General features: G+C 35.2%; 2 protein-coding genes and 1 long non-coding RNA gene across 4 annotated transcripts; all 3 read right to left on the bottom strand.

The window, feature by feature from the left end:
• Nucleotides 1-4,927: 4,927 nt before the first annotated feature.
• On the bottom strand, nucleotides 4,928-10,945 carry LOC132141973 (uncharacterized). Its single transcript, XR_009433980.1, has 3 exons — nucleotides 10,761-10,945; nucleotides 5,339-5,412; nucleotides 4,928-5,003 (listed from the first exon to the last, which is right to left on the bottom strand). It is a non-coding gene; the product is annotated as an uncharacterized LOC132141973 (long non-coding RNA).
• A 5,369-nt stretch (nucleotides 10,946-16,314) lies between these two features.
• LOC132142612 (zinc finger protein 577-like) lies at nucleotides 16,315-21,733 on the bottom strand. The gene is made up of 7 exons (XM_059552608.1): nucleotides 21,538-21,733; nucleotides 19,903-20,233; nucleotides 19,792-19,855; nucleotides 17,987-19,067; nucleotides 17,806-17,873; nucleotides 17,670-17,713; nucleotides 16,315-16,986 (listed from the first exon to the last, which is right to left on the bottom strand). Exons 2-7 carry the CDS (start codon nucleotides 20,208-20,210, stop codon nucleotides 16,899-16,901), a joined length of 1,653 nt encoding a protein of 550 aa, XP_059408591.1. The 5' UTR covers nucleotides 20,211-20,233; nucleotides 21,538-21,733; the 3' UTR covers nucleotides 16,315-16,898.
• Nucleotides 21,734-23,509: 1,776 nt separating this feature from the next.
• Nucleotides 23,510-26,488, bottom strand: LOC132142611 (uncharacterized). Of its 2 annotated transcripts, XM_059552606.1 has the most exons (7): nucleotides 26,018-26,488; nucleotides 25,783-25,897; nucleotides 25,276-25,353; nucleotides 25,100-25,189; nucleotides 24,880-24,984; nucleotides 23,915-24,086; nucleotides 23,510-23,835 (listed from the first exon to the last, which is right to left on the bottom strand). In XM_059552606.1, exons 1-7 carry the CDS (start codon nucleotides 26,134-26,136, stop codon nucleotides 23,648-23,650), a joined length of 867 nt encoding a protein of 288 aa, XP_059408589.1. In that variant the 5' UTR covers nucleotides 26,137-26,488; the 3' UTR covers nucleotides 23,510-23,647. The 2 variants fall into 2 exon arrangements, with proteins under 2 accessions (XP_059408589.1, XP_059408590.1); XM_059552607.1 differs by having other exon boundaries at nucleotides 25,783-26,488.
• Nucleotides 26,489-26,496: the final 8 nt, after the last annotated feature.

The following is a 26,496-nucleotide window of genomic DNA, read 5'->3' as shown; positions in this document are numbered from 1 at the left end:
ATCTATCTATCTATCTATCTATCTATCTATCTATCTATCTTAACATTTTACTGAAACTTTTAAATGGCATATTATGTACAAGTGTATATTTTATGTCTATGTGTGCATAACTTTTGAAGATTTGTGACTTTTTCTGTCCTGATGCCATTATGTGGTAAGCTAATACAATCTTTTCTGTAGCAACCATAGTTTCGACATAGTGTGAATCATAATAATTGTTATGGGTTTCTTTAAATAGATGTCTATGTGGACCAGAGTCCATGACAGAAATGAACTTTGTCAGAGACTGAAAAAAGAGTACATAGCCTTAATGGAGAGCTCAGTGAGGTACTGAGACAAATTAGGGACTAGGAATAGAAAAACAGATCGATTAAATTATTTCTGAAATGGTGATAATGTGGATGATGATGATTATTATTATTATTATTATGATAGTAATACTTGTATTATTTTATTAATACATTTCATGAAATAAAATAAATAATTACAGTGCAGAAATGCTGTTTCTTTCTTTCTTTCTTTCATAAATGCTACGTAGTAACTTCAGGAACACTGTTGCCTGTAGATGGCAATATAACACAAACTTTCAAAAAGCGTGGCCATAATATTATTTTATGATTAAGAGGGTGAAAATATTAATTGTTGCAAAAAACTAGTGACTTTTATTCAGTATTCAATATAAGCATTTGTTACAAATGTTCACAATTTGTCGGTATTGTTATGAAGAGAGTCAGAGGTGTTCGGATCCAAATGCAGTATTTATTTAGTGAATGGTCAGACAGGCAGAAATCAGGAATGGCGTCAGGGATAGCCAGAATCGAAACCAGACACAAGCGGAGATCGGGGCAGGCAGCAGAGAAATCAGAGTCGAAGACACAGTCCAAAGGTCAAACACGGGAATAACAAACACAGGGGAAAAACGCTCTGAAATGTCAGACAGGCTAAACAAGACTTTGCAGTGAGTGAGAGTGATTGTGGTGCTTATATGTGTGTGTAAATAAGGTGCAGGTGTGGCAAGGAAATTGGCTGATGAATGAGGTGCAGGTGTGGCAAGGTGAATGTGATGCAGTGACTCATGGGAGATGTAGTTCGGGTGTGGTGCAACAGTATGAGAGGTGCTAGTGTCCAAGTGATTATATGGTGACATCTGGTGGTTGATGGGTGGATTGGTCCTGAGTGGAGTGCCCTCTACTGAAGTTCATGGGCACTCCAGTTAATGATCGTGAAAGCTATAAAGCAAAGCAATTAGACATTTTACTAAAGTACATCATAGTTATCAATGATTCTGTAATATTCTAAATAAAAAATGGCATGTATTGCAGAGAGGAGAAGATCTCTTGGAAGTATCTGTGAAAAGAAACAAACCCAATCAGCTTCTCAGCAAGAGTATTAATTAATGTACATTAAAATCAATGTGAACATATCAACACATGTATAAAACACACCTTAGCTGTATGCTTCACTCAGATTTATCCAACAGGATTTGCAGGCATAGCAGGGATGACCTGAGCTAGCATCTGCATATGGAGATGATAAATCATATTAGAATGCAGTCTACCACCAAAAGATTTTAGAAAAATGCTAAATAATTTTTTCCTACAAACCTGGGTGGTAGAGAAAGGTGGTCTTGCAGTGATCCTTCTGAGAAAGGAGCGCTGAGAACGATTTAACACAGTTAATGGATGGCAGGAATTCAGCCTTTTGAATGTTGCATAAACACTGAATATTGCTAAACAATGAAGTTGCATTACACTTTTTACTACAAACTTATACATATCAGAAATCATATGAACTGAATGAACAATAACCAGTTAGTTATTAAAAGGTTATACTACAAGTGAATAGGATAAAGTTACGAGTTTTTACAGAAGAGATTTTGGATCAGTGGCCAAAGATGGTTTTTCCTGTAATTGCTTTATCAAATGTACCTTAAATCTAGTTAGTGGGCTTGATGGTACAGCTTGATTATTTCCAGTAGGGCCTTGTCCAGCCTAAAAGTATTAGGAATAAGTTTCATAAATATATATTCATAGCCCATACATATATTTTATAGCATTAGATTAGCACTATAGCAACTCGTTTTGTACCATAACTTGCTGTGGAGGCATTATGGCTGGTTGATTCTGGGGCCCACCAATGTAATACGGCAAACCCTGTTGATCAAAAAAGGCCACAACAACATCACAACATAAATTACATTAATTTAGACAGAATTAAATGCATATTGTTACACAAACATTGCAAATGAAAATTAACAAATACCCCATTAGGTGAAGCGAAAGGGTAAGCCAGCTGAGGTCCAATGTTAAGGGGACCATAGGGAACAGGTGGCTGTTGAAGCATGTATGGAGGAAGAGGAGCAGCAGGCAGAATCTGTCAGACACAAAAGAGTTCTGTGTAGAACATTATCTTTTAGTGGGATATACAAAGTGCTTAAAGAAATAGTTCCCCCAAAAAATGAAAACTTGCTGAACATTTACTCACCCTCCGGCCATCAAAGATTAAGCGAAAAGTGTTGCTTCATCAGAACAGATTTGGAGACATTTAACAGTACATCACTTACCTACCAATGGATCCCCAGCAGTGAATGGGTGCCGTCAGAATGAGTTCAAAACGTTGATCAAAACATAATCCACAAGCAATCTGAATGAGTCCAGTCCATCAATAAATATCTTGTAAAGTGAAAAGCTAGTGTTAGTAATAAACAAATCCATCAAGATTTTTTTTTTTTTACTTCAACCCGTAGATAAAACCGAGTCCACTATCCAAAAAACTGCTTTCTCCAATGAAAAAGTAAACTCATCTTAATTTTGGAGAGAAATATGCACAGATCAGGCATCATTTACCAGTAAAAAAAATTTTTTAATTCAGAACAGATCAAAACAAATGTGCCTGTGGATTTTGATGTGAGATCACAACTACACACAACAGGGGAAGAACATTTTCACTGGATGAAGCAGATCAATTTGGACTTGTATTTTGGCCAGAAATGAAGATTTAAAGTTAAAACACCTTAACAACATAATTTGATGGGCTGCAGTCATGTGCAGGGATTACTTGTGGATTATTTTGATATTTTTATCAGCGGTTTGGACTCTGGCGGCATTCTGACGGCACCCATTCACTGCAGAAGATCCATTGGTGAGCAAGTAATGTAATTTAATCAGTTCAGATTAAAAAAGAAACAAACTCATTAACATCTCGGATTGTCTGAGTAGATTTTTAGTATATTTTCATATTTGGGGGAAATTCTCCTTTAAGTGGTAAATCTTCAGTTCCTACCTGTGCTAATGGAGGCTGTCCTATAACAGCAGGACCACCAGAAAGCACAGGTGGGTTCAGACCCCCCACCAGAAAAGGGTTAACTCCATTTACACCAGTAACCAGACCACCATTCAGACCGCTGATCAAACGCAGCTTCTAAAAATATTTGCAGCTTATAGCACCAGTTAAACACAACTCAGATAATTCTGATTATATGAATGATCTTACCTTAGCTGAGGTGATCTAAAAGAAAAGTATCAAAGTGATCAAAGCATGTGTAAATGAACTGATAAATCAAGGAGTGTCCAAAATACATAAAGTAACATGATTAGATGAAATCAATGTACTCACATCAGCAATTACAGTCAGAACCATAATGCTTATAGCAAAGTTCTTCATCTTGCAATCTGAAAATCAGCGTATTTTAAATTACAAACTCTGAATTTGATACTAACATAATCATGCTGCATAAATATAATATTTGCACAATATTTACATGGCATTTTTCATGGGAATTATTTTCTTATGTCTCTGTAGCAAAAATGTTTCTGGCACTCACCTGTGTATCGCTCCAGTAGTGATTTGTTCTGCCATGTACAGTTCAGTATAGATCTCTAAAGCCTTTTATTGAGCTGAACGATCTAGTTCAGCCAATTAGAGTTCAACACTAATCCAGCTGTGTTTATCAGCAGAGTATTAGGAAGCATTAGTTACATTTTGGTTATGTTCAGATATTTTCAAGTTTACCACAATGATATCTTTTGGCAGAATTTGTGGTCATTTGAGTTTTTGAGGATTTTGGAGTTCTTAGAGTGACTAAACATGCACAGATGTACACACAACTTAAATCACATTACATCATCGTGTTCACTGTAGCCTGCACAAACACATGAAAACAGAGTGGTCCCAAATATAGTTTTGCTCATGACCTATATGAAAACATGGTTTGTGTTATAATCTCCTGGTTTGAATGTCTTAGCTCTTAGATCATTTGTATTGTCATGTAGTCAACAAATGTCAGTTCTGCCATGATGACAAGAAAGCGTCCATAACTTGTTTCAAATAATTTCTACAAAAATCATTAGTAACACTGAAAAGTCACAGTAAATTATATATATATATATATATATATATATATATATATACAGTACAGACCAAATGTTTGGACACACCTTCTCATTCAAAGAGTTTTCTTTATTTTCATGACTATGGAAATTGTAGAGTCACAATGAAAGGAATCAAGGGCTATTTGACCAAGAAGGAGAGTGATGGGGTGCTGCGCCAGATGACCTGGCCTCCACAGTCACCGGACCTGAACCCAATCGAGATGGTTTGGGGTGAGCTGGACCGCAGACAGAAGGCAAAAGGGCCAACAAGTGCTAAGCATGTCTCGGGAACTCCTTCAAGACTGTTGGAAGACCATTTCAGGTGACTACCTCTTGAAGCTCATCAAGAGAATGCCAAGAGTGTGCAAAGCAGTAATCAAAGCAAAAGGTGGCTACTTTGAAGAACCTAGAATATGACATATTTTCAAACTTTTTTGTTATGTATATAATTCCACATATAATTCCACATGTGTTAATTCATAGTTTTGATGCCTTCAGTGTGAATCTACAATTTTCATAGTCATGAAAATAAAGAAAACTCTTTTCTGTTGAAATCCGTCGCATTACATGTAAAAATCGCAGAATCACCAATGTTTACTGCAACAGGGATCGACAATCCACCTATAAAGGGTCCTAGCAGGAAAGAGAGAGTATAGGATTTTAAGGATTGTAAAACAAATTAACATACAGATATAATATTATTAACTAATAAGAATGAAATGCTCTAGTTCAGATCGTTGTTTTTGACCAAGATAAGTACTGTTCAGATTGGAAACTTTTTGCCTTATAGGATAGTGATGTATGAAAAATATATTGGCACTTTAAATATCTTCAGTGTAGTTCGCTCATTTTTATAATTAACTTAGTGTCATATCTACCTATTTGAAAGTGCTTTTTCATGAAGAAATATGAAGAAAAATCATCATAATATATACATTTACACACACAAATAGAAATGTCGATGTTACCAAAGGTTAGGAGCAAATAAAGGAGGCTCTCTGATGGGTGAAGTAGCTTCATAGTTGTCCGGGGGCCTCTGAAACTAAAGGATTGAAGAATTAGATGAAATGAAATGTAGACAATTGAGTATAAGGTCATGTAATATCAATACTATTTTGACCCTTCCACACTTCCAGTATTTTTTGGGGAGATTTATTTTGGATAAAACAATGCAAATGGAAGGAATTAATTTACACTTATTTAATAAATAATAATGTATTGTTAGATATAACAACTAAAAAGTGCATTTGCACATTAATTGTGCACCATATTTTTATTATTATTATCATTATTATCAGTAAGTAAAATCAGAGTGGTTGTAAAGAAATGGAATGCATGTAATACATCTTCAAAAACATTTTCAGCTTTACTTCTATTATGTTTAATACTTTAAAGCTGCACACAGTTTCTAGGATGGTTGTATAAAGTTTCTGAGTCATCTGGCTAAGAGAACTACAAAAATAAAACGTTTTCAAAAACTTTGCAACCTAATGGAATGAATGGACAAAGACCTTATAGTCCTGACCTTATAGCCCACTTTCAACCAGTATAAACAACAAAAAATTAAAGTTTGTAGAAAAAATGCCCTACCCTACATTTTAGTTATCAAGATAAGACACTCATGAATTGAAGAACGGAGACAAAAGACAAAGATAAGAATGTTACATCACTTTAAATCTCAACATTAAATTTAACATGCTCACGTTCATGGATAGGAGTCGTGACCTTTAATGCATCATGATGAAGCTTGCAATAAAACAACAACGGTGTTAGAACTTCATTTGTTGGGCAGCGTAAATTTCACATAATAACCATAGACCTACGGTGGCCCAGTAATGCACAACACAACGACATTAAAAAAGCAAACATAAGCTCACAACACAACGACATTAAGCCACAACACAAATACATTAAGCCACAACACAAAGACATTAACCCACAACATAACGAAATTTTCACAACACAACGAAATTCTCACAACACAACGAAATTCTCACAACACAAATACATTAAGCCACAACACAACGGAAATGCTCCCGACCACTAGGGGGCAGTTGGTCTGCAGAAACGGGCAATAGACTACATATTTCCTGTGAAATCTCAGGGCGAATAAAAGAGTGCATTACCAGCTGCAAACTTTTATCCATAAACGATGAATATTACATAATATTTATACATTTTGCTATAATACGACAAATTAAGTATACCACAGCAATATAATTATTTAATGAAGAGTTCCATAAACATCTGTGAGGGTGGTTTACACAGCTATTGCTGTGACCCGTTTTGTGAGGCTCCTCAAAGGTTTTTCACACTTTTCCACTGGATGTAGAAACTCGAAATAAGTGGATTCAAATTAGTAATGTAAGATTTAAGGATTTCAACATCACTTCTGATACTTCAGTCTGCAGGCGCCTCTTCAAGAATGACAACAGCATGCGAATCTACAGTAGGTAAGATCTAAACCTTTATTACTATATTAACGAGCACAATGTAGGCCTATTGTGAATTTTTTAATTGTCATTATTTATTTTTTGTCGCTGTGGTTGCCTGTTTGTTTAAAAACCTCTTCCGTGGATCAAGGCAATACCTGTACCTGTTAATAGATGATTAACCCAAAAATAAAAAAATAAAGCTGTCATCATATACTCAACATTATGCCGTTGTAAACCCATATGGCTTGCTTTGTTCATTGGCATACAGAAATGTTGTAAATAATGTTACCGTCAGTCAGCTATCTAGATAGACCCCACAGAATAAATTCAGAACAGTTTAGAATGACACGAGGGAGAATAAGCTAAAACCCCAGCTAAAATCTTTTTACAGACCTACCTTTTTTCCACTTGTATGTCAATACATTATACATTTTTAAGTATCCTTCAGGTTCAGTGTAGGCAAACAAACTTTTTACATTGTTTGGTGTGTATTTTCTGAAAACATGTCTCATCCAATCTAGATTTGAGAAGTAGATCCATTTAATGGCCTTTTGGAGAGTTATTGAACCTGCATTCCACATGGTTCGTGAGACCAGAGCAAGGACAGCTACAGCAAGGAGAGAAGTTGGAATAACAAGCAATGCAATGGTAAATATTGATATTGTATTGTTTGTGACAGAGAAAAAAAATGTTATATTTATTTTCACTTTTTGATGCACACATTACATGCATATATCATAATTATTTAACATTTATTTTGACAGTGTCAGTCTCTGCAACCCTTCGATGAGTTCCCCCTCTTCATGGTCCACCTTTCAGTCGATCTTCCACAGAGAGATCTGGCCTTACACAAAAAACTTGGGATGCATTCATTTGGTTTTATTTGTACAGACTACAATATAAAATGTAAATTAAATATTATGTAAGTGCAAATATATGTAATTTTAATATGTTTTCTTGCTCACCAGTGTAGTGTAAACATGTAAATATCCACAATTAAATTTTTTAAACTTTGATACAGTTTTAATAGTTATGTAAAATACAAATACTAATAACTATGACAGTGTAATGGTGTGTTACTATATATTTATAACACTACTATATTTATAACACTTCTGCCACTTGGAGGACTGATAGGTCAGGCAGATCACTGGTGACATCACTGTAAACATTCTCCTGAGATGAAAAACAAAGGTATAGTGTAAATTGACCATTAAGAAAAATAAAAAATTTCACCATCATTACAAGTTGCATGCATAATGAATAGAGCCATAATCATTATGATTGTGTTTTTGTCTTTTTTCTGTTAGGGCTAATCAAATAGGCATGTTATACATTATGAATAAAAGCAAGATATGAAAAGATGATCAATAGCAATATTAGACACGTTACTCCTACCTTAACCACTCAGCGAGTTTCCTCTCTTGAAAACAGGACCACCATCCCACTGACAGGACCTGGCTTGACTCTCTAGGCATACCAATGGGGCGTGTTAATATTATTAATCAAAGTTTATTAATTATGTCATACATTAAAGAATTTGATAATTCTCTTACTTACCATTGTTCTAGGCTTGTGCCAGCTCTGCTCCCTTCAGTGCAGCTCTGTACAGGAGGAACTGCACTGATTCTCACTTCTGAATAGTGTGCTGTCTGCTACAGTGCTGCAACAGTATGGATGGGAGTCCGTTAAAATAATCTGTGAAGATAATAACATTGGTTTACATATTTAATTGATTTCAGATACATTTGGAATTACTTTCAGTTGCATTTTAAATTATTACATTATAAATTACTCTATATTTAAAATAAATTATGACAAATAATTAATATTTTATATAATGTTACAAACATGCCAATAGACTGTAAAGAGATCAGTAATATTTCAAAGGATGTCCCTATCTCTCTTAACCATTTCTGATCTTTTTTGCTTTTTACTGAATAGCTTTATCATGCTTGTGTTGGGGATCCCTGGAAAACTGTTATATAAATGTGAACAATAAATTCAAGATTCGGGTTACAGATAATATAATTTGAAAATATAACAATAACTGTCAGACTAAAGCCCCGTTCACACAATGAATGATAACTATTAAGATAACGATAGAGTCCACAGCAGCGAACGATATAATCTGTTTATTCTAAGCGCGCACACGCTTGTCAGCTGCTTTACATTCTCGAGCTCGTTATAGCAGGATTCTGATTGGCTGTCAATGTTTTTAATCGTTCATCAGCTGGAAAAAAAATAGTTCTTAATTCCAATGATATTGTTTCTCTTCTTTATCGTTATAGCTGTGGTGTGGACTCTTTTTTTAAATAGTGAGAACGCTTTTTAAAACTAAATATCTTTATCGTTTTCTTTATAGTTTGGTGTGAACGGTCCTTTAAGATTTATTACGATACATGGCAATCTAAAAATGGCAACAGTATTTAAAATACTTTATATCAAGTGAAGAAGTTTATATCACAGCAAACACCTATCAGAACCACCGATGCAAATCAACGTGGATTACCGGGAGTCCTGCTGTTATTTCTACTATCTCTTACGAGTTATAAAATAATTATTATTAATTTGCTAGAAGACGATAGAACAATACTCACCCTAAAGTTGTTGATGTAACGTTTAATGCCCTTCTCCGCGCGATGAAATTCATTTACAGTCATCAGGGGAAGTTCTTTAAGATTAAAAATCTTCTCCTCTTGTCAATTTGAAAGCTCTACGGAAAGAGCAATGGTTTCCCCGCACAGCACCGGATTTACATAAGCCCCCCTGAGGAAAAACATTGTGTACAAGAGCAGAGCAGAGCTAAACGGTCCAAATATTATCAATTTATTTTTTGCTCGATTAATGAATCGATACATTAAGATTATCAGGATATCAAAACATTAAAAAAAAACACGTTTTTCATTTAAAAATCGATTACACATATTAAGTTACACATACATCTCGATGAAATATCGGTGTTTAACTTTCAACACTGGCCCCTAGTGGTCGGGAGCACTTCCGTTGTGTTGTGGCTTAATTTCGTTGTGTTGTGGCTTAATGTATTTGTGTTGTGGCTTAATTTCGTTGTGTTGTGAGAATTTCGTTGTGTTGTGGCTTAATTTCGTTGTGTTGTGGCTTAATTTCGTTGTGTTGTGAGAATTTTGTTGTGTTGTGGCTTAATGTATTTGTGTTGTGGCTTAATGTCGTTGTGTTGTGAGAATTTCGTTGTGTTGTGGCTTCATGTATTTGTGTTGTGGCTTAATGTATTTGTGTTGTGGCTTAATGTCGTTGTGTTGTGAGAATTTCGTTGTGTTGTGGCTTAATGCATTTGTGTTGTGGCTTAATGTATTTGTGTTGTGAGAATTTCGTTGTTTTGTGGCTTAATGTATTTGTGTTGTGGCTTAATGTCATTGTGTTGTGAGAATTTCGTTGTGTTGTTGCTTAATGTATTTGTGTTGTGAGAATTTAGTTGTGTTGTGGCTTAATGTATTTGTGTTGTGGCTTAATGTCATTGTGTTGTGAGAATTTCGTTGTGTTGTTGCTTAATGTATTTGTGTTGTGAGAATTTCGTTGTGTTGTTGCTTAATGTATTTGTGTTGTGAGAATTTCGTTGTTTTGTGGCTTAATGTATTTGTGTTGTGGCTTAATGTCATTGTGTTGTGAGAATTTCGTTGTGTTGTTGCTTAATGTATTTGTGTTGTGAGAATTTAGTTGTGTTGTGGCTTAATTTCGTTGTGTTGTGAGAATTTAGTTGTGTTGTGGCTTAATGTATTTGTGTTGTGGCTTAATGTCGTTGTGTTGTGAGCTTATGTTTGCTTTTTTAATGTCGTTGTGTTGTGCACCACTAGGCCACCGTAATAGACTGTATAAAAACAGATAATAACACACTCCCTGACAAGAAATATAGCCTTTGATCTAAAAAAAAAAAGTTAGATAAAAAAAAAAAAGAAAAACGTCTAACGTTACTCACTTGACCCAATGCGTGCTCTTCCTCCGTTCTTCCACTTCTAAATCCAGCTAAAAAGTCAAAATCATAGGTCAAAATGCGTGCGAACCGAATTAATACATCTGAACAACTTTGACAGTTCACCAAATTTCATGTTATAGTCGACGATAAAAGGAATCTTGAAGACACGGAAGAAAGTTGACGAGTCTGAACCGGTCTGAACTACCGCAGTAAAGATCGGTGTCTGAACTAGTGATGTTCGGTTCTTGAACGAATCATTCTTTTGAGCCGTTCTGGTGAAGTATAGACTTAAAAATAATATTTATGTCTATGGAAGTACGTTAACCAGTCGAGTTGTGAGAAATCGAGTCCCCTACACAGTCTCCCATAGCAGTCTCCTCAAAAGACATGAATACCGGTCTCCTCGCTTAAGACCAAGACAGTAAGTTAGCAGTTTTAAATGCCTGATTTTGCCTTATTTTTTTTAATGAATTTTTTCATCTCGATTTATCATGACACCGGTTCAAAAATCGAACTGAAACGAACTTTAGTTCTGGGTTGATGACGAAGGACGCACTGATGACACAGGACGCAGCAAAGCACGTCCAACGGTCGAAGTTTGCCGAGGATTACCGAGGTCTCAACAGTAGTCTATGTAGTAGATGTTTTCTTCCTACTGGCAACTTAAAATATTTATGCTTTTTTTAAATACTGAATATGTGTTTTATATTTTATCCCCAACAGACTGCCCACATAAATGCTGTCCATCATAAGGACACACTAAGCACTGTAACATGAATGCTTCAGAGGCTGCTCTAAAGGGCTGTTGGTCACGAAGCAGAGACAGTGGAGCCTTCATATTTGGCCCCTCTGCAGGAGTCTTTGCAGATTAAAGCAAAATTACTACAGACTATATAAGAACAATAGTTAGGCTATATTTCCTAGCAGCTTTTCATGAAAGACAAACAAAATTATAAATAGCCCAGAAGATTTTTATTTCCAAAGCGAATCAAATTAATAAAATAAAACATACATAAACACTTAATCATTCAACAATTAAAATGTTAAACTTGCTAAAATAAAAGTTCAAAATTAATATAGCGTCTATTTCTTAAGAATAAATAAGCTATTCCCATTCTCATTCCCTTTTCACCTATCCAAAGGCCAAAACAAGCCTGTTATAAGTTAACTGACAAATTTGGAGTTTCAAAGGTTCTTTTTATTTGAACAACAACAACAAAAAGAATAGTAAAATCATGGTTTTAAAATATTTGTAGGCTAAATCCGTTATCCTCTCTTATTCTTCACTGCTGGAGGTGCTGTTTTTTTTCCTGGTCTTCATATGCACCACTAAAACAGTTACTAACATTCCCAGCAGGCCAAAACACAGCACTGGTACGAATACTTGGTAATGAAGAGAAAGACCATCGGGACCTGCTTTTTTTTAAGGAAAGTTCAGTCAGTATCTCTCTGTTTTTACCTATATCATATGAAAAACTGATATTTTACACATATAAAATATTGTCTATTGTGTTTCTAAATATATATATATATATATATATATATATATATATATATATATATATATACAGTACAGCCCAAATGTTTGGACACACCTTCTCATTCAAAGAGTTTTCTTTATTTTCAGGACTATGGAAATTGTAGAGTCACACTGAAGGCATCAAGGGCTATTTGACCAAGAAGGAGAGTGATGGGGTGCTGCGCCAGATGACCTGGCCTCCACAGTCACCGGACCTGAACCCAATCGAGATGGTTTAGGGTGAGCTGGACCGCAGACAGAAGGCAAAAGGGCCAAAACGTGCTAAGCATCTCTCGGGGAACTCCTTCAAGACAGTTGGAAGACCATTTCAGGTGACTACCTCTTGAAGCTCATCAAGAGAATGCCAAGAGTGTGCAAAGCAGTAATCAAAGCAAAAGGTGGCTACTTTGAAGAACCTAGAATATGACATATTTTCAGTTGTTTCACACTTTTTTGTTATGTATATAATTCCATATATAATTCCACATGTGTTAATTCATAGTTTTGATGCCTTCAGTGTGAATCTACAATTTTCATAGTCATGAAAATAAAGAAAACTCTTTGAATGAGAAGGTGTGTCCAAACTTTTGGTCTGTACTGTATATACAGTATATAGTGTTATAGCTTTTTTTCACTCTTACCTTGTACTTGATCAAAGGGCTTGTTTTTACTTTGGTTTGCTGAAAAGACCACAAAAAAAGATGAGCAAAAAAAATCACACTTCTAATAATAATGCCAATATAAACTAAAAAAAAAAAAAAATATATATATATATATATATATATACAAACATAATTTAAATTTGAGATACTTTTGTAATACAATCCAAATAAGCTTTATAGATCTTTACTGGAAAGGGTTTAAACAATATTGCTTTTTAATTATTTCAATGAACCATAATCAATTATTGCACATGAACTTGTGGGATAGTCCTTAAGGCTTACGGTTTACTATCAGCAGGAAATTAAGGTCACAGTTAGGCTATAATTAGATAAAAAAAGTTCATCAACACACAGAGCCTAAGTAGTCTTAAAAGCTTTAGGTTCAAAGCTTTTCAGTTTGAAGTAGTTTTAAACCTTGAGGTTGAAATGTTTTGAAGGCATGCAGTCTATCAGAAAAAAAATATTGATATTCTGTTTGATATGGTTGTTATGCACCTCTCTTTATCTCCTTGGCTACTGGTAGCTGCTCGGATCAAGTTCAAGACATTAATGCTGGGATATAGAACAGCCACAGGCTCAGCACTGCCTACTTCCACTCACTACTGCCAACCTACATCATTCTCAAGAGAGAATCGTAACTCCTTCAGAAAATCTCAGAATCGATGCAGAATCATTTCTTGATTTGTGATGCATCAATTTTTTGTCCCAACATATCTATGGATGACACATTCAACCACCCGAGACATGTCTGCCATCTTGAAAAGGTCAATGTGTCGTCACTCGTAATAAAAATATTGAGCATTGCCTTTTCCCTCAATCAAAACTACAAGTCTTGGGTATTCTATAGTCTTTTCTGGTTAATATACCGAGTATATTAGTATAGTCCACCGAGTATAGTCCATGAGGATAAGATGCAGTGTAGTGCATAAAACAGCTGGTGGACACCCAACAATCACAGCTGCTTTTCACACTGACGTCCTTTCTTCAGTAATTAATTATTTCATTTTTGATAGTAAAATGCCTGCGAAAGTTGAGTTGAGGCCTATGTCTCAGTTGTTGAGCTTTTCATGTTAAAACAAATATTTACACATTAAGAAATGTGCAGGAAATAAAAGCAGTTGAAAGTGAGAGGGCGTTTCTTTTAAAAGTTTATTTCTTGAGAGATTAAATGTTCACACTTACTGTATAGTTGCACTCCTTTGTCAAAGTTTAAGCGTTTTTGATATAATGTTGCACAAAAGTATGTGGTGATATCGCCGGTGGAAATGTGGAGAATTCTTAATCCATTCGTCTGCTTCTCCATAAAACCTTCAAAATGAGTTTCGTTATAATTCCAGACAACAGACAGTTCTCCAGTATGTTTCAGACTCGTGACCATCAGAGCCATCAGCTGCCCCTCACTCATCTTCAGCCAGTGGATGTCAGAGTAGAAAGACAGGTTGCACATCAGTGCCACGGTCTCTCCGAATTTAACTTCTTTCAACTCTACTGCTTCCAAATGTTTCAGGGGCGAAATGAGGAGAACTGGCAGAAAGCAAGCAAGGTGATTTTATCCGGTTTGTTACTTTTTAGCTACATTAAGCCTTTTAGTGTTTCATTAAATATGCATTAGAAGTTGCAGTTGTTTAGAATTGCACAAAATATAACTTTTGTAACGGATATATTTAAGTAGTTATTTGGTGCCATGATTGCACTTGTTTTAGCTTTTTGATTTGATTATTTAAAGTTACCTTACCTGTTAGAGCGATTAAACATGATAAAACCATTGTGGATGTGTGATCATAGTCCAGTGTTTGCTTGATTTTTAAAGAACGGCAAGATTTCCGCAAGTAAAACCACACTTTCTGCTCAGTCCCAGTATGCGTGGGTTTAAGTTTCCATCAGTGCTGTTATTGTACCCTGTGAAATAAAAACAGTTACAGTAATTCCCCACTAAAATATACTTATATGCTTATGGCCAACAAAGGCCATTTAGGAATTAAAAAAATGAAAAAAAATGAGTAATGTAGATTTTTGTAAGGTGGAAAGCAGCCATATACCCCTTTCGTCAGTGTTAGTTTCTCACTTATGATTCAGGTGAAATACTGTTTTTACTTTTTCTTCTCTGTTTCAAAAGGTTCCCTGCTAGCTGCTGGGATCAGATTTATTTTTTTGTCACTGAAGGTGACAATTAAGATACCAAAGATTGTTCTGAGATCAGTGTCATGACAATGCTGTCTTTTGCAGCAGGAAGTTGTTTGGCCAAAGGAAGTAGGTTTACTACACACAAAACATTTATAGGTGTGAAGACCACAAACTACATTGAATATTGAGACAGTGCCTTGATGAAGTCTAAATGGACATCAAAAATTTTTTTTTTAAAGAGTATTAAATAACATTTCCCTTTCACATTGCTTAGAAAGGAAGATTTTAAGATTGGCTTTTGATATTTCAGCATCGGTTTGTGGAAACTCGGAGGTAGCAAGTTACAACCACATTGGGGGGGGGGGGGGGTCATAAAAATTGCTGTGTTTTTAAAGTTCTCTTTTCCTGTTTATGATTCTTGGGGGTTTTGGTTTTTTTTAATTAATATTGTTACCATTTCACAGACAACAAAAAAAAATGGCATGTTAATAAAGGCTGAATAAGTGGACACTCGATAAAGTAAATAACATTTTCCAACAAACATTAATATTTGTCAGATGCATTTTAAAATTGCCCTCTCCTTATCTTACATATTAACCCATATTTGACAAGATTTTCCCAACTCTTCATCCAAACACTGCTGTATTATTTTTTTATTGTTGTATTCCACAAATAAGTGCAGTTACTAATATAGCAAAATTGAAAATGCACATTTTACATGCAGATGCAATTTTTACTAACCATACAATTGTAAAAATGTAAAACCTTATTGTTACAGGTCCAATTACAAAACAATTCTCACTATCTAGATCAACACATGTAGTTGTAACTTTACATAAAACTAAATAAGACTTCACAAAACTACTCTTAAAAATAAGTGTTTTAAATGGTTCTTCACAGCGATGCCATAGACAAACCATTTTTGGTTCCACAAAGAACCATTCAGTCAAAGGTTCTTTAAAAAACCATCTCTTACCATACCTTACCTTATTATAATCTAAAGAACCTTCTTTTGCCAAGAAACTTTTGTGAAATAGAAACATTCTTCAGATGTTAAAGGTTCTTTATTGAACCATTTATACAAAAAGGTTATTCTATGGTATTGTGAAGCACCTTTACTTTTAAGAGTGTACATAAGGCTTCAGATTATGAACAATTAAGAGAATCCTAAACATTTTTATATGCAATGATCGTAACCGCATTACTGGCAATATTTTCATGCTGTTGAAAAGGTGTCACGATACTTATCGTAATGAAAAGTCTGAAACTGTTTATTTATGTTTGTGGGAATTTCCAGTAAAATTACCACCTTTTTACCAGAAAACTTCAACTCTGGTATAATAACATACTAGTTAAAAACAGAAAGTGTTTCAGTGATAAATTGTTGCTTGTAGTGTAAGTCATTAACCAACAAACAATCTTGCCAATTAATAGCATAAATCAACTTGCTGAATAATAATAAAAATCACAAGTTTCACCAAAAAACATGTAAACTTGTAACTAAACCTTCAACCAAAGATTGCACTGAGGTATACACAAGGCAGCCATTCAAATACTAAATATCTAAAATTATACACAAAATGATTTGCTGATCACAAGAAGACAAGCTATAATAAGAAAAAGACTTCCATCTCAGGCATTTAAAAAGAGTAATGCCACCTTTTTAACTTGAATGCATCCATCTAGGGTAGCTGTAAGGAACCAACCAAAGTATATTACAGGAAAATGGCAGGCCAAGAAAATCTCATTACATTAACTGCATTGCAAAGCATACATTCTTATAGTGTAAACAGAGAACTTCATAAAAGCATAATCAACATATAATTTTTGATCCTTCTAGTCTTTCTTCAGCTCTTCGTTCTTGTCATCCAAATAGCCTGGAAAGTTTTCTGCTGGTTCCCATGTGTTCCGAAACTTTGCCCCACTGAGAAAAGTAAATGATATATGAATAGGAAATTAAACATCAGGGAGTTTTTTTGTTTGTTTTTGTTTTTTTATGAAAGGCATAAACCCAAACATATTTAAAAATAAGAAACCGAGTTTAGTTTTGGGGTTTTCCACTGTTGGAATACACCTAAATCAAAGGTGTTACAACAATGGAAACACAAATGTGCCATATTGTTCTAAAACGTATGTTCTCCAGTAAATAAATAAATCATTATTATCTAGTGAAAGGAATTACAGTCTGCCCTGACCAAGCTTCCACTCCAAGATGTGTAGCAGAATGTGTTCCTTCCCTAAAAAGAGCTTATCATAATTATCATAGAGATAATTCCTCCCGATCTCTGTAAACAGTGCCACCGGAGTGATACTATATCACTTATAGCTAAACGAAATTGACATTTATTTTACATATTTATATATTCATATCAGAATTTGAAAAAGAGTACATATGAATAAACAAGATATCGTTAATTTCACATATAGCATACAGCTAATATGACATGAATATGGCAAACTGATAAAACTCAGCCAGGTTGATAGGTTGACCACTACGTGACAAACCACTGGATGACACATTTATGAAAAGAAACAATGAACTAGGGAAATCTGAACGGTCCTGGTTTTTCTCTTTAATAGCAGGATTATCACACGAGGAAGACTTACCACAACGTGCAAGGCATCCACTTGACCCAAACTTCATTTCTTCCCTTTTAAAATTAAAAAGTAAAAATTTAGAGTAACGCATTTTTTTATGATTTAAAGGCTCATGGGATCATGCATAAAAGCACTTAATTCCGACCTTATTGTTTCTCCATCTCAGAATATTTTCAACAGGAAACACGCCATTGTATGCATCATGAGAGCAATCTAGAGGAAAAACATCACTCAGAATTTTCGAATATAAAAAATTGATCTACATAAATATAATGTTGAATCAAGGCAGTGTCCAGCTCACATTTTTCCTGTTTTTGTAATATTACCTGACTTCTTCCGCTTTCTTGAAGGAGAACGGTGTCCTGACTCATCACTTGCACTGGCATGGTTTCCTTTATCTGTTACTTTTTCAGATTCATGCACAGCTGGTGACTCTGATCCATTTGCATCCTCAATAATCTGAATTTGGCAGGAAGCAGTTGACATGACAGCATAGACTTTTCTGATGCTCGACTGTCCAACACCAGACTCTGACAGGGTTCCTGGCCTTGAGTCCAGGCTTTCTATTACACTTTGGGGTGATAGTTGTGTCTCGCTGGTCTCGGGTACATTCCCGGCCATTGATTCTGCACTGTGTTTGCATGCAGATCCAGGACTTGTATCTGCTGCAGCCGCATTCTGCGGTTCATTCAAAAGATCCTGTTTTGAAGAGTTATTCTGCAAGAGAGAACTTTTTGAGGACAAAGCAGCCTCCAGCTGGGAGTCAGAGATTCTTCGGAGACGAACCTCGAACCTCTTAGCCTTAATATCCTTGGGAACAATAAGGTTGATGTGGATCCGTTTGTGCACAGTTAATGCACACTGAGTGGAAAACGTTTGCTCACACTGACTGCAGCTGAACCGAGGCTCAGCTTCCTGACTGTGTGCATTGAGCCCCTGAAGGGTAGTAAACGTCTGCCCACACCTGATGCAATTCTGAGGCATTGGGCAATTGTGACTCTTGAACAGGAGGTCCGTTTTAAACCTTCTCTCACATTTACGACAGATATACACACTAGGGACCTGGTGCAGGGCTCTGGAGGGGCTTGACTGGAGGTCACACTCGTCCGATGAACAGCACAGACAGTGCCTCTGCATGCTGAGGTGCTGTCGGTCTCGAAGTGCACGAGCAACACTGACATCATTGGAGTGCTTTTGCGTTTTGATTAATTTCCTTTTTTTCATCAGCTTTGATTTTGGGTTATTTGCGATTATGTCCACACTTGTAGATGGTTTATTTGCAACGATTTTAGATGTGGGCTGTGATATGGTCTTGCTTGATGATGATTTCCGCCCTTTCACCCGCGACACCTTGGCGGGACAAACTATTTTCGGCTGTGTGCATTTTTGCTCTTGGCACTTGGTCTTCTGGCTGTTTTCAGCAACTGCAGCAGTTGCACAGGTTTTCTGAAACTTTTGGCCTAATTAATCAACAAACAAAAAAAAGCTCATTTGTATTGGACAGAATTCAGTAAAAGCATAATAATCATAACAAATGTATTTTACTCAAGCACAATAGCAGTGGCGACAAAAGACATTATATAGACATTATATACTATTATAGTATGTTTTTAATATTTTGAATTAGTTTTTATATTTTCACTTTTCATTTTAAGTTTTAACAATTTTATGTCCTTTGCCATTTTTTATTAGTCTTTTATACATTTACAATTGAACTTTATTTCCATTTTAGTCATTTTTAGTACTTGAACAAACATTTTATTTTCTTTAAGTTTAAGATTTTCATCTAATATTTATTTTTATTTAAGCTTCATTTCAATGAACAAAAATTATTTTAAATAGTTTTAATTAACAATAAAAAAATCTGTTGTGTACCCCAGATTATGTGAGAATGTCACTGCAAAACGTTTTTTAAAAATACCGTTAAAATAACAATAAAGTGTTGTCACTTTAGCTTTGTATCATCTTGATTGTCTTGTCATCAGTGAGAACAAACTCTAGTAACTTAGAGATCACCTTACAGTTCTTCATTTCCACTTTTTTTCCCCCATATGAGTTTTTTTTTTTAAGTTGTACTTCTCTGTGATTTTTTTCTATTGCTGTTTATTATCTTGAAACATTATCTAAAAACATTAGTACCTGGTTTGCTTGACTGTGTTGTCTCTGGTTCTGGCCCCTGTAACACACAAAACATGCTGATTATTATTAACGAAAGAGCACAAACGATTCTACAGAATACAACACATTTTCACTCACCACAGCCACTAGCATGATAGTGTTTGACTGAGAATTCACACGTGACACTTCAATCTCTTCATCTTCCCTTTTGAAGTCACTCCACTGAGCTCTATTGATGGCCTCCATTTTTTCCTGCTCACATTCCTCCAACTGCTGCTTCAACAAGTCGATCTCCCTCCAGCTCCGGGTGATCTCCATTCTGGTCTCCAGCAGGACTTTGCTGAATATTTTGACTATCTCTGAGGTTGTCGTCATCATGAGCCCTTGAATCAGGACCCTGAACTTAGCCGATAAGGCATCCTCCACTTCCATTGTGCGTGGCTGGTAGTGGATTTCTTACACAGAAAAGGCAGACTTACTGCCAGCGTCCCACAGCCCTCCTAGTGTGCAACTATACAAAGTCAATATTAAAAAGTAGGCATCCAATTTCAGGTTACTTTTCGACAGAGGAGACATATTAAGATGTAGAAGAGAACATGTAAATGGTCTGTTACAACTAAATTCTGCTGCTTAGTCAGAATCTCATGTTAGTTGGTGACATTTTGAGAATGAATGTTTCTGTGATTCTGCTGAGTGTAGGGTTATTTAATATTATCTGTCTGGCAACTTTCTGGCAAGATTCTTGGAAGGATCGGAACAAATAACTTATGTTTTGCACAATATGCAGGTGTATGCATTTTAATAAAATACCACTATAAATGCCAGCTTTTATTCAAAACAATCCATCATTAGTAGTAATTGTTTAGTTAAAAAAAAAGTTTATGTATTATGTTTGGGTATGAACATATATGCGCACACACACACACGTATACACACACACACACACACACACATATATATACATATATATATATATATATATATATATACACATACATACATATAAATAAAAACAACTGAAAAATCTACCGTTTATGTAAGTGTATAAATGACTTCATAATATTTGCTGACCATCCATCTTGACAAAATACACTGAATATTTTGCAGCAACCACTTTGTTTATCAGATTTGAACTGTTTTTTTTTTTTACTACATAATAACATGATGTCTAAAATAACTAGCTGCTTATGGATGTTTCAGGCGAGCGTGATTTCACCAAGTACAACATGTTCCTGGATCAAGTTAGGGTTAGGTTTAGGGGTTGCGACTGGGTTAAGTCTATATTTTTGGAAAATAATGTTGATCCAGGATCATCAAATGATGTTGATCCAGGAACATGTCTTACTTGGCAAAATCACGGCAAAACTGATGTTTCAACCCGACATGACCCCTAATGCCTGTGTGGGGGTTGAACGTGGATGGGGCATTTCTCTCGTTTAAAGGGACATGTCTGCTGAAGCAAGCAAGCTAAGGACAAGAACTGATTTATGCCAAAATATATTTGTTCCAATCTAATATGTATGAAAACGAACAAACATAAAGTGGTCGTGGTCGTGGTCGTCCCCCCCCCCCCTAATAACTTGCAACTTATCTAAAAAAAAAAAAAAAAAAAAAAAAAAAAAAAACCTACAACTCCTCTCCTCATCTGAAGCGGGAATCATTTAATAATGGCGCCTGAGCAAATTCTGGAAACGAGAACCACTAAGAAAACATGCATACCCTCAAAGGTAAACAAACATTTCATATGAGGGAAGCTTACCTTTGATAAAACACCGATTTTTCCCGGTTGAGACAGTTGAGACGAGGGCTCTGAATCCCTCGGTCGCTGTGTGGAATGTGAAGCGTCACCGCATAACGGGCCGACGGGAAACAAACCTCAGCGGGACCGAATTCCACAACATTGCAGACAAACTAACGTTATGCATTTTTGGCTGTAGTGTTGTTGGAAGGTGTCGTGACATTTCTGTTCATGTAAACAAGCATAGAAACAATAAACCAACCAATTTGTTTGCGTAGAAAAATAGGTGAACGTGTAAAAAAATTACACGTTCACCTCAGGCATTTATATAGTCGAGTGTTTGTCCATCCGTGTTTCATGCTCCTCATACTTATCAATGAACCTCGTAATTCATCTACAAAAAATGAAATGTATTGAATACAATTTTAATGCACCCCATCACTTATTTGAACCTTTCTCTTCAATCCTTGTTCCTCAACCCATATCATGCTTCCCACACAAGAGCTCCCGTCCATGAATGTTAAAAAAATCTGCCTTACTATATCCCTTAAAGTAAGAAAACATATCAATAATGCACACACACAAAAAAACAACAGAAGACATGTCACACATAACAATATTTTATTCACAACTTTACATTTTGAACATCACCTCTTTGAAGTTGTATAAGATATCGCTGGCCCATAGGTAAAAGATTTCTCTCCATAGCGGTTTCCTGCAGGAGAAAATAATATCTTAAAAATATGTTTCACGTCATTTTAATTTTAAAGTTCAACATTTGAAACTGGAAATCTTGAGGCTTTACAATAAACTGAGAAATGGCCTTAACACAAAAAGCTGAGTATGAATAAAACAAACAAATACATTTAAACTTCTGAGCATCACTCTTACATTGTCTGAAGTCTAGAATTCCCAGCCATGTGTAATAACAACAACAACATTTATCAGAATAATATCTGGACAAATTTGTAGCTCATTCTGCCCACTGAAGAGTGTTGACTGGCCAACAGGTGAAACCAGTTTCACACGAGCAGATTTTCATCTGCTTCATTTACATATGCAATAAAAAGTCACAAGTCAAGCAGCGTTTCACTGTGGGTGGGTGTTAAAAGACCCAGCAACTCATTACTTAGTTAATGGCCCTGCTGACATTCCAACAGTTTGGCATGGCGATAATGTAATGAAGCACTATTTGCCTATTTACATGAAATAAGAAAGTTTAGGCAGAGCAGTCTGTATTTACTGAAAGTATTTATAATGTAATTTATTTCTGTGATGATGGCAAAGCTGGTTTTTCAGCATCATTACTCTAATTTTCAGTGTCACATGATCCTTGAGAAATCATTCTATGTTTTGGTGCTCAAAATTTTTTTTTCTTATTATTATAAGCATTGAAAACAGTTGTGCTGCTTAATTTTTTTTTTTTTTGTTGTAGAAACTGATACATTTATATAAACGTCTTTACTGTCACTTTTATAAAAATGAATATGAATCTAAATAAAAACTTTGATTTCTTTCACACAAAAAAAAGAAAAGTTTTTACTGACCCCAAACTTTTCAACAGTTAACCTTTTTTTGGTATCACTCTTCTCGCTGTAGACTGTTGCGAACACATTATTATTATTATTTTTTAATGACCAAGTTCAAGCCCTATTTGCATATATATATATCAAGCTCATTTAAAATTCAACCAGATAATGCATGTTTTGAGTACTGTTTATTAGAACCTTTCACAAGGTTTTTAATATGTAGTGTCTTATATTTTAACTCCTAGAGACTGCTCACATTACATGTGTCAGTTTTACTTGTATTACTCGAATAGAGAGGAAAAACTGCAGGTCTGGGAAAGTCCATGGTTAAGAACATTTCAAAAGCTAACCAATAAATGTCATGTGGTGTCTCAGTAGTGGTGAAATGAAAAATTATTTTAGAGTATGTACACAGATATTTCAATCCTTACACAGCACTTCACATTTCCGAAAGAAGCAGCAGATACATTCTTAGTAAATGTTTATTTCCAACAACAGTTTCATAATCCACCAAATACTACAATTGTGAGTGTTACCTGTAGCTAACAGGGAACTAAATATATGAACAAGTGAATCAACAGTATCAGAAATAAATGAATAAACTACTCAAGTTCAGGACTTTCCTCAAATGAGCAAGTTTCTTCATATTCCTCTTCAGGATTGAACTTCTGCTTGCATTTTGTGAGATGAGATTTTAACTGGCCTCTTTTTAGAACAGTGGCAGAACAGTAGCAGCAGTGAAAATGGGCATATTCTCTGCATTTTAAGTTACACTTGACAATAGTGAAATCTGGAAAAAGTAAATCAAGAGTGAATTAATATGCCTTGACAAAATAACATTTTAATGAATCTGGAAGCACTATACACACCATCCTTCTGGACAGCTAACTTAAGATGATTCTGGACGTGGTTAACAACGCTCCCTAACCCTCTTGGCTTGTAGACCCAGGTCTCACAAAAAGGGCAGTGATACTTGTCACAACACTGAGTGCACTTAGAGATACAGGGGCTTTCTCCATCTTTAAGGACAGTAATATGCGTCTAGAAAAGAATATTTACAATTAAATAATGATTAACCTCATTTAACATTGACATTTTGAATGTTAAAATTCACTAACAATTTGTTATAATCAATGAGCTTGATATATTTTCAGTAAAGTATTTTGCCTTGACAACCTATTAAAATATATTATAATTATTCTTACATGTGCAATTTAGGGGTCACAAGGACCCACATGATGTTAAGAAAACAATAAGTCAACTCCAAACGGGCTAATCTCATTTATATTATTTATAAAAATGCAAGTTTAAAAATATGTGAACAATATAACAACAACGTAAATTGTGCTCATTCACTTACTGTCTCGCTTGTTGGTGTTGAGTCCATCCTTGTCATCCTTGTCATGAAGTATGATGACAAATAATCCTCATTATTACGCATGTGCATTAAAGATATCCAGAGGAACAAATTCCTCTATGATGCATTCGCATTAAAAGCATCCCTCATGTCAGCCAGCTTCACTATGTAACACTTAAGCTAAATTTTTTGTTTAAAATAATCTATTATTCTAATTATGTTAAACATATAATGTAAATCTGAAAAGTAAATGTTACCTTTTATTTCTGTAATTTCTTTTTTAATGACAAATGTTTAAAAAATTCAGTTTGCTTTATTCCATCACATCTACGCAATATAAAATGTATGTTTCAAATCATGTAGCCCAAGAGAAATGCCTTCATTCACACATTTGTGTGTCGTAAGATGAATTCATATGTATGATTCATCACTATTCAAGCAATAAAGAGATGAAATCTTTGAGTCTATGAAGCTAACCTTTGCTCTCCTTCGAAGGTAATCCCTGCGGTTGTGCAGCATCTTAGTACATCGTACGATCACCTCTGCCTCACGTCCATACAACTGCGGCAATGCAGAAATGATCTGTGGAACAGTAAAGCACAATACACTATCTGAAAATGTGCCTTTATATCTTCATTCATTTCAGGTCATCAAAATGGATCATCTCATCAGGCAGAACAAATGAAGAAGACCGAACCTTCGCTGTAATTGGGCCCCACTCAATGTTCCTGCTATAGCAGGCCTTCTGCCACACCTGAAACTGAGTCAGGATTTCTCTGGCCACCACCTGGTGGAGACACAAGAAACAGTAATACTGTTTACTTGATCGTTCAAAAGCCTAAAAAATGAAATTCATTTTGTAGAACTGCTTACACTGAATGTTCTCTGCTTGTTCACGGGGTGTAAATTTCCTTGTTCCGTGGAAACGTGTTCTGCAAACCTTTGGCCAATCTACAACATACGCAACAACAAATTAATAAACCACCGTTTTCATTGTTAATTTCATATCAATATGGGTGCATTTAGAGACACTTCTATGCTTCTGTAATATTCTGCTCAAAAACATGTTTTGTTTTTGAAAGACTGACTGCTATGTATTGAAATACAATTAATTCACAGGTTATGTGTGCCATAATGTTCATGTAGTGTGTTTGTTTATTATCATTACAGACATCGTTAAGTCTGCAATAACAGACGATGTTCATTTAAGATTATATTTCATACGTAGTTTGTAAGAAATATCTGTAGTCTTTCATTAGTCATAAGGAACTATAAAAAGACTCAAATAACAAATATCAAATTAAATATTCCCAATTGAAAGTCATGCTAGCATTTACTGCTTTTGTTGGAAAAATGTATACAAATCCATCAGATAATGACCTGTATTTTAGCGGAATATAGTTGTCCGACTACAGTCACTCCAGGAGAGGCAGGCATCAAGACACAATGCTGCTGGAGATCACCGAAATCTTGTGGAAATGGCTGAGCAGGAGGTCTTGTATTGTCCAACAACAGTGTTCATCAAACCAAAAAAAATATAAATAAAAAAAACACTGAAAAGGAGAACTGAAGTCTGAATGGAAGAATGAAGGGAGCTGGAGAATTTTGGACTTACTTTACTGACTTGCTGAGGTGGGACTGATTGTCAAGAACAAGAAATAGAGGTGCTACATCTGATGGTTCATTTACTTTTTCCAACAAAATGCCATGAAAGTTGAAACAACAGGGACACATCACAATTTAAGTGAAGGCCAGGGTACCTTTTTAGTGAAAATATAAACATTCTCAGGTAAGAGGGTGTGCTATACACTGTGCCTTTACTGTTGTTGGAGGGAATACATAAAACATTAAATATATAATATATACCAGATATTATACATTGATAATACAACAGCAAAATATTTCCTGTTGGTGTAAATCAGTCATTCCAATTTCTCTATGTATTAAACCTATAAGGAAACCAAAGATTCCTAATCTTTCTATAATGCAAACATTCCATGCATAACAATTTGTCCAGATCTTGTTTAGTTCTCTCTTAGGTGAAAACGATGGGACAGTGGGTCCTATGCTATCTTCTTGAGTTTTAACAACGAA

This window comes from Carassius carassius, chromosome 6 (genome assembly GCF_963082965.1).
Source record: "Carassius carassius chromosome 6, fCarCar2.1, whole genome shotgun sequence".
Lineage (NCBI taxonomy): Eukaryota > Metazoa > Chordata > Actinopteri > Cypriniformes > Cyprinidae > Carassius > Carassius carassius.
Note: the sequence above shows the minus strand (reverse complement) of the source record. Positions and strands in the feature narration are given on the sequence as shown.

Bases quoted from the DNA above. Each gene is read 5' to 3' on its own strand.
- LOC132142612 (XM_059552608.1), bottom strand. From the start codon at position 20,210: ATGGAAGTGGAGGATGCCTTATCGGCTAAGTTCAGGGTCCTGATTCAA. The intron at 17,874-17,986 runs GTAATATTACAA...TTTTTCCTCTAG, and splicing joins AAGAAAGCGGAAGAAGTCAG to ATTGCTCTCATGATGCATAC. The intron at 16,987-17,669 runs GTAAGTCTTCCT...TACTTTTCTCAG, and splicing joins TGGATGCCTTGCACGTTGTG to TGGGGCAAAGTTTCGGAACA.
- LOC132142611 (XM_059552606.1), bottom strand. From the start codon at position 26,136: ATGTGTCCCTGTTGTTTCAACTTTCATGGCATTTTGTTGGAAAAAGTA. The intron at 25,898-26,017 runs GTAAGTCCAAAA...GGACAATACAAG, and splicing joins CACCTCAGCAAGTCAGTAAA to ACCTCCTGCTCAGCCATTTC. The intron at 25,354-25,782 runs GTCATTATCTGA...CGTATGTTGTAG, and splicing joins TATATTCCGCTAAAATACAG to ATTGGCCAAAGGTTTGCAGA.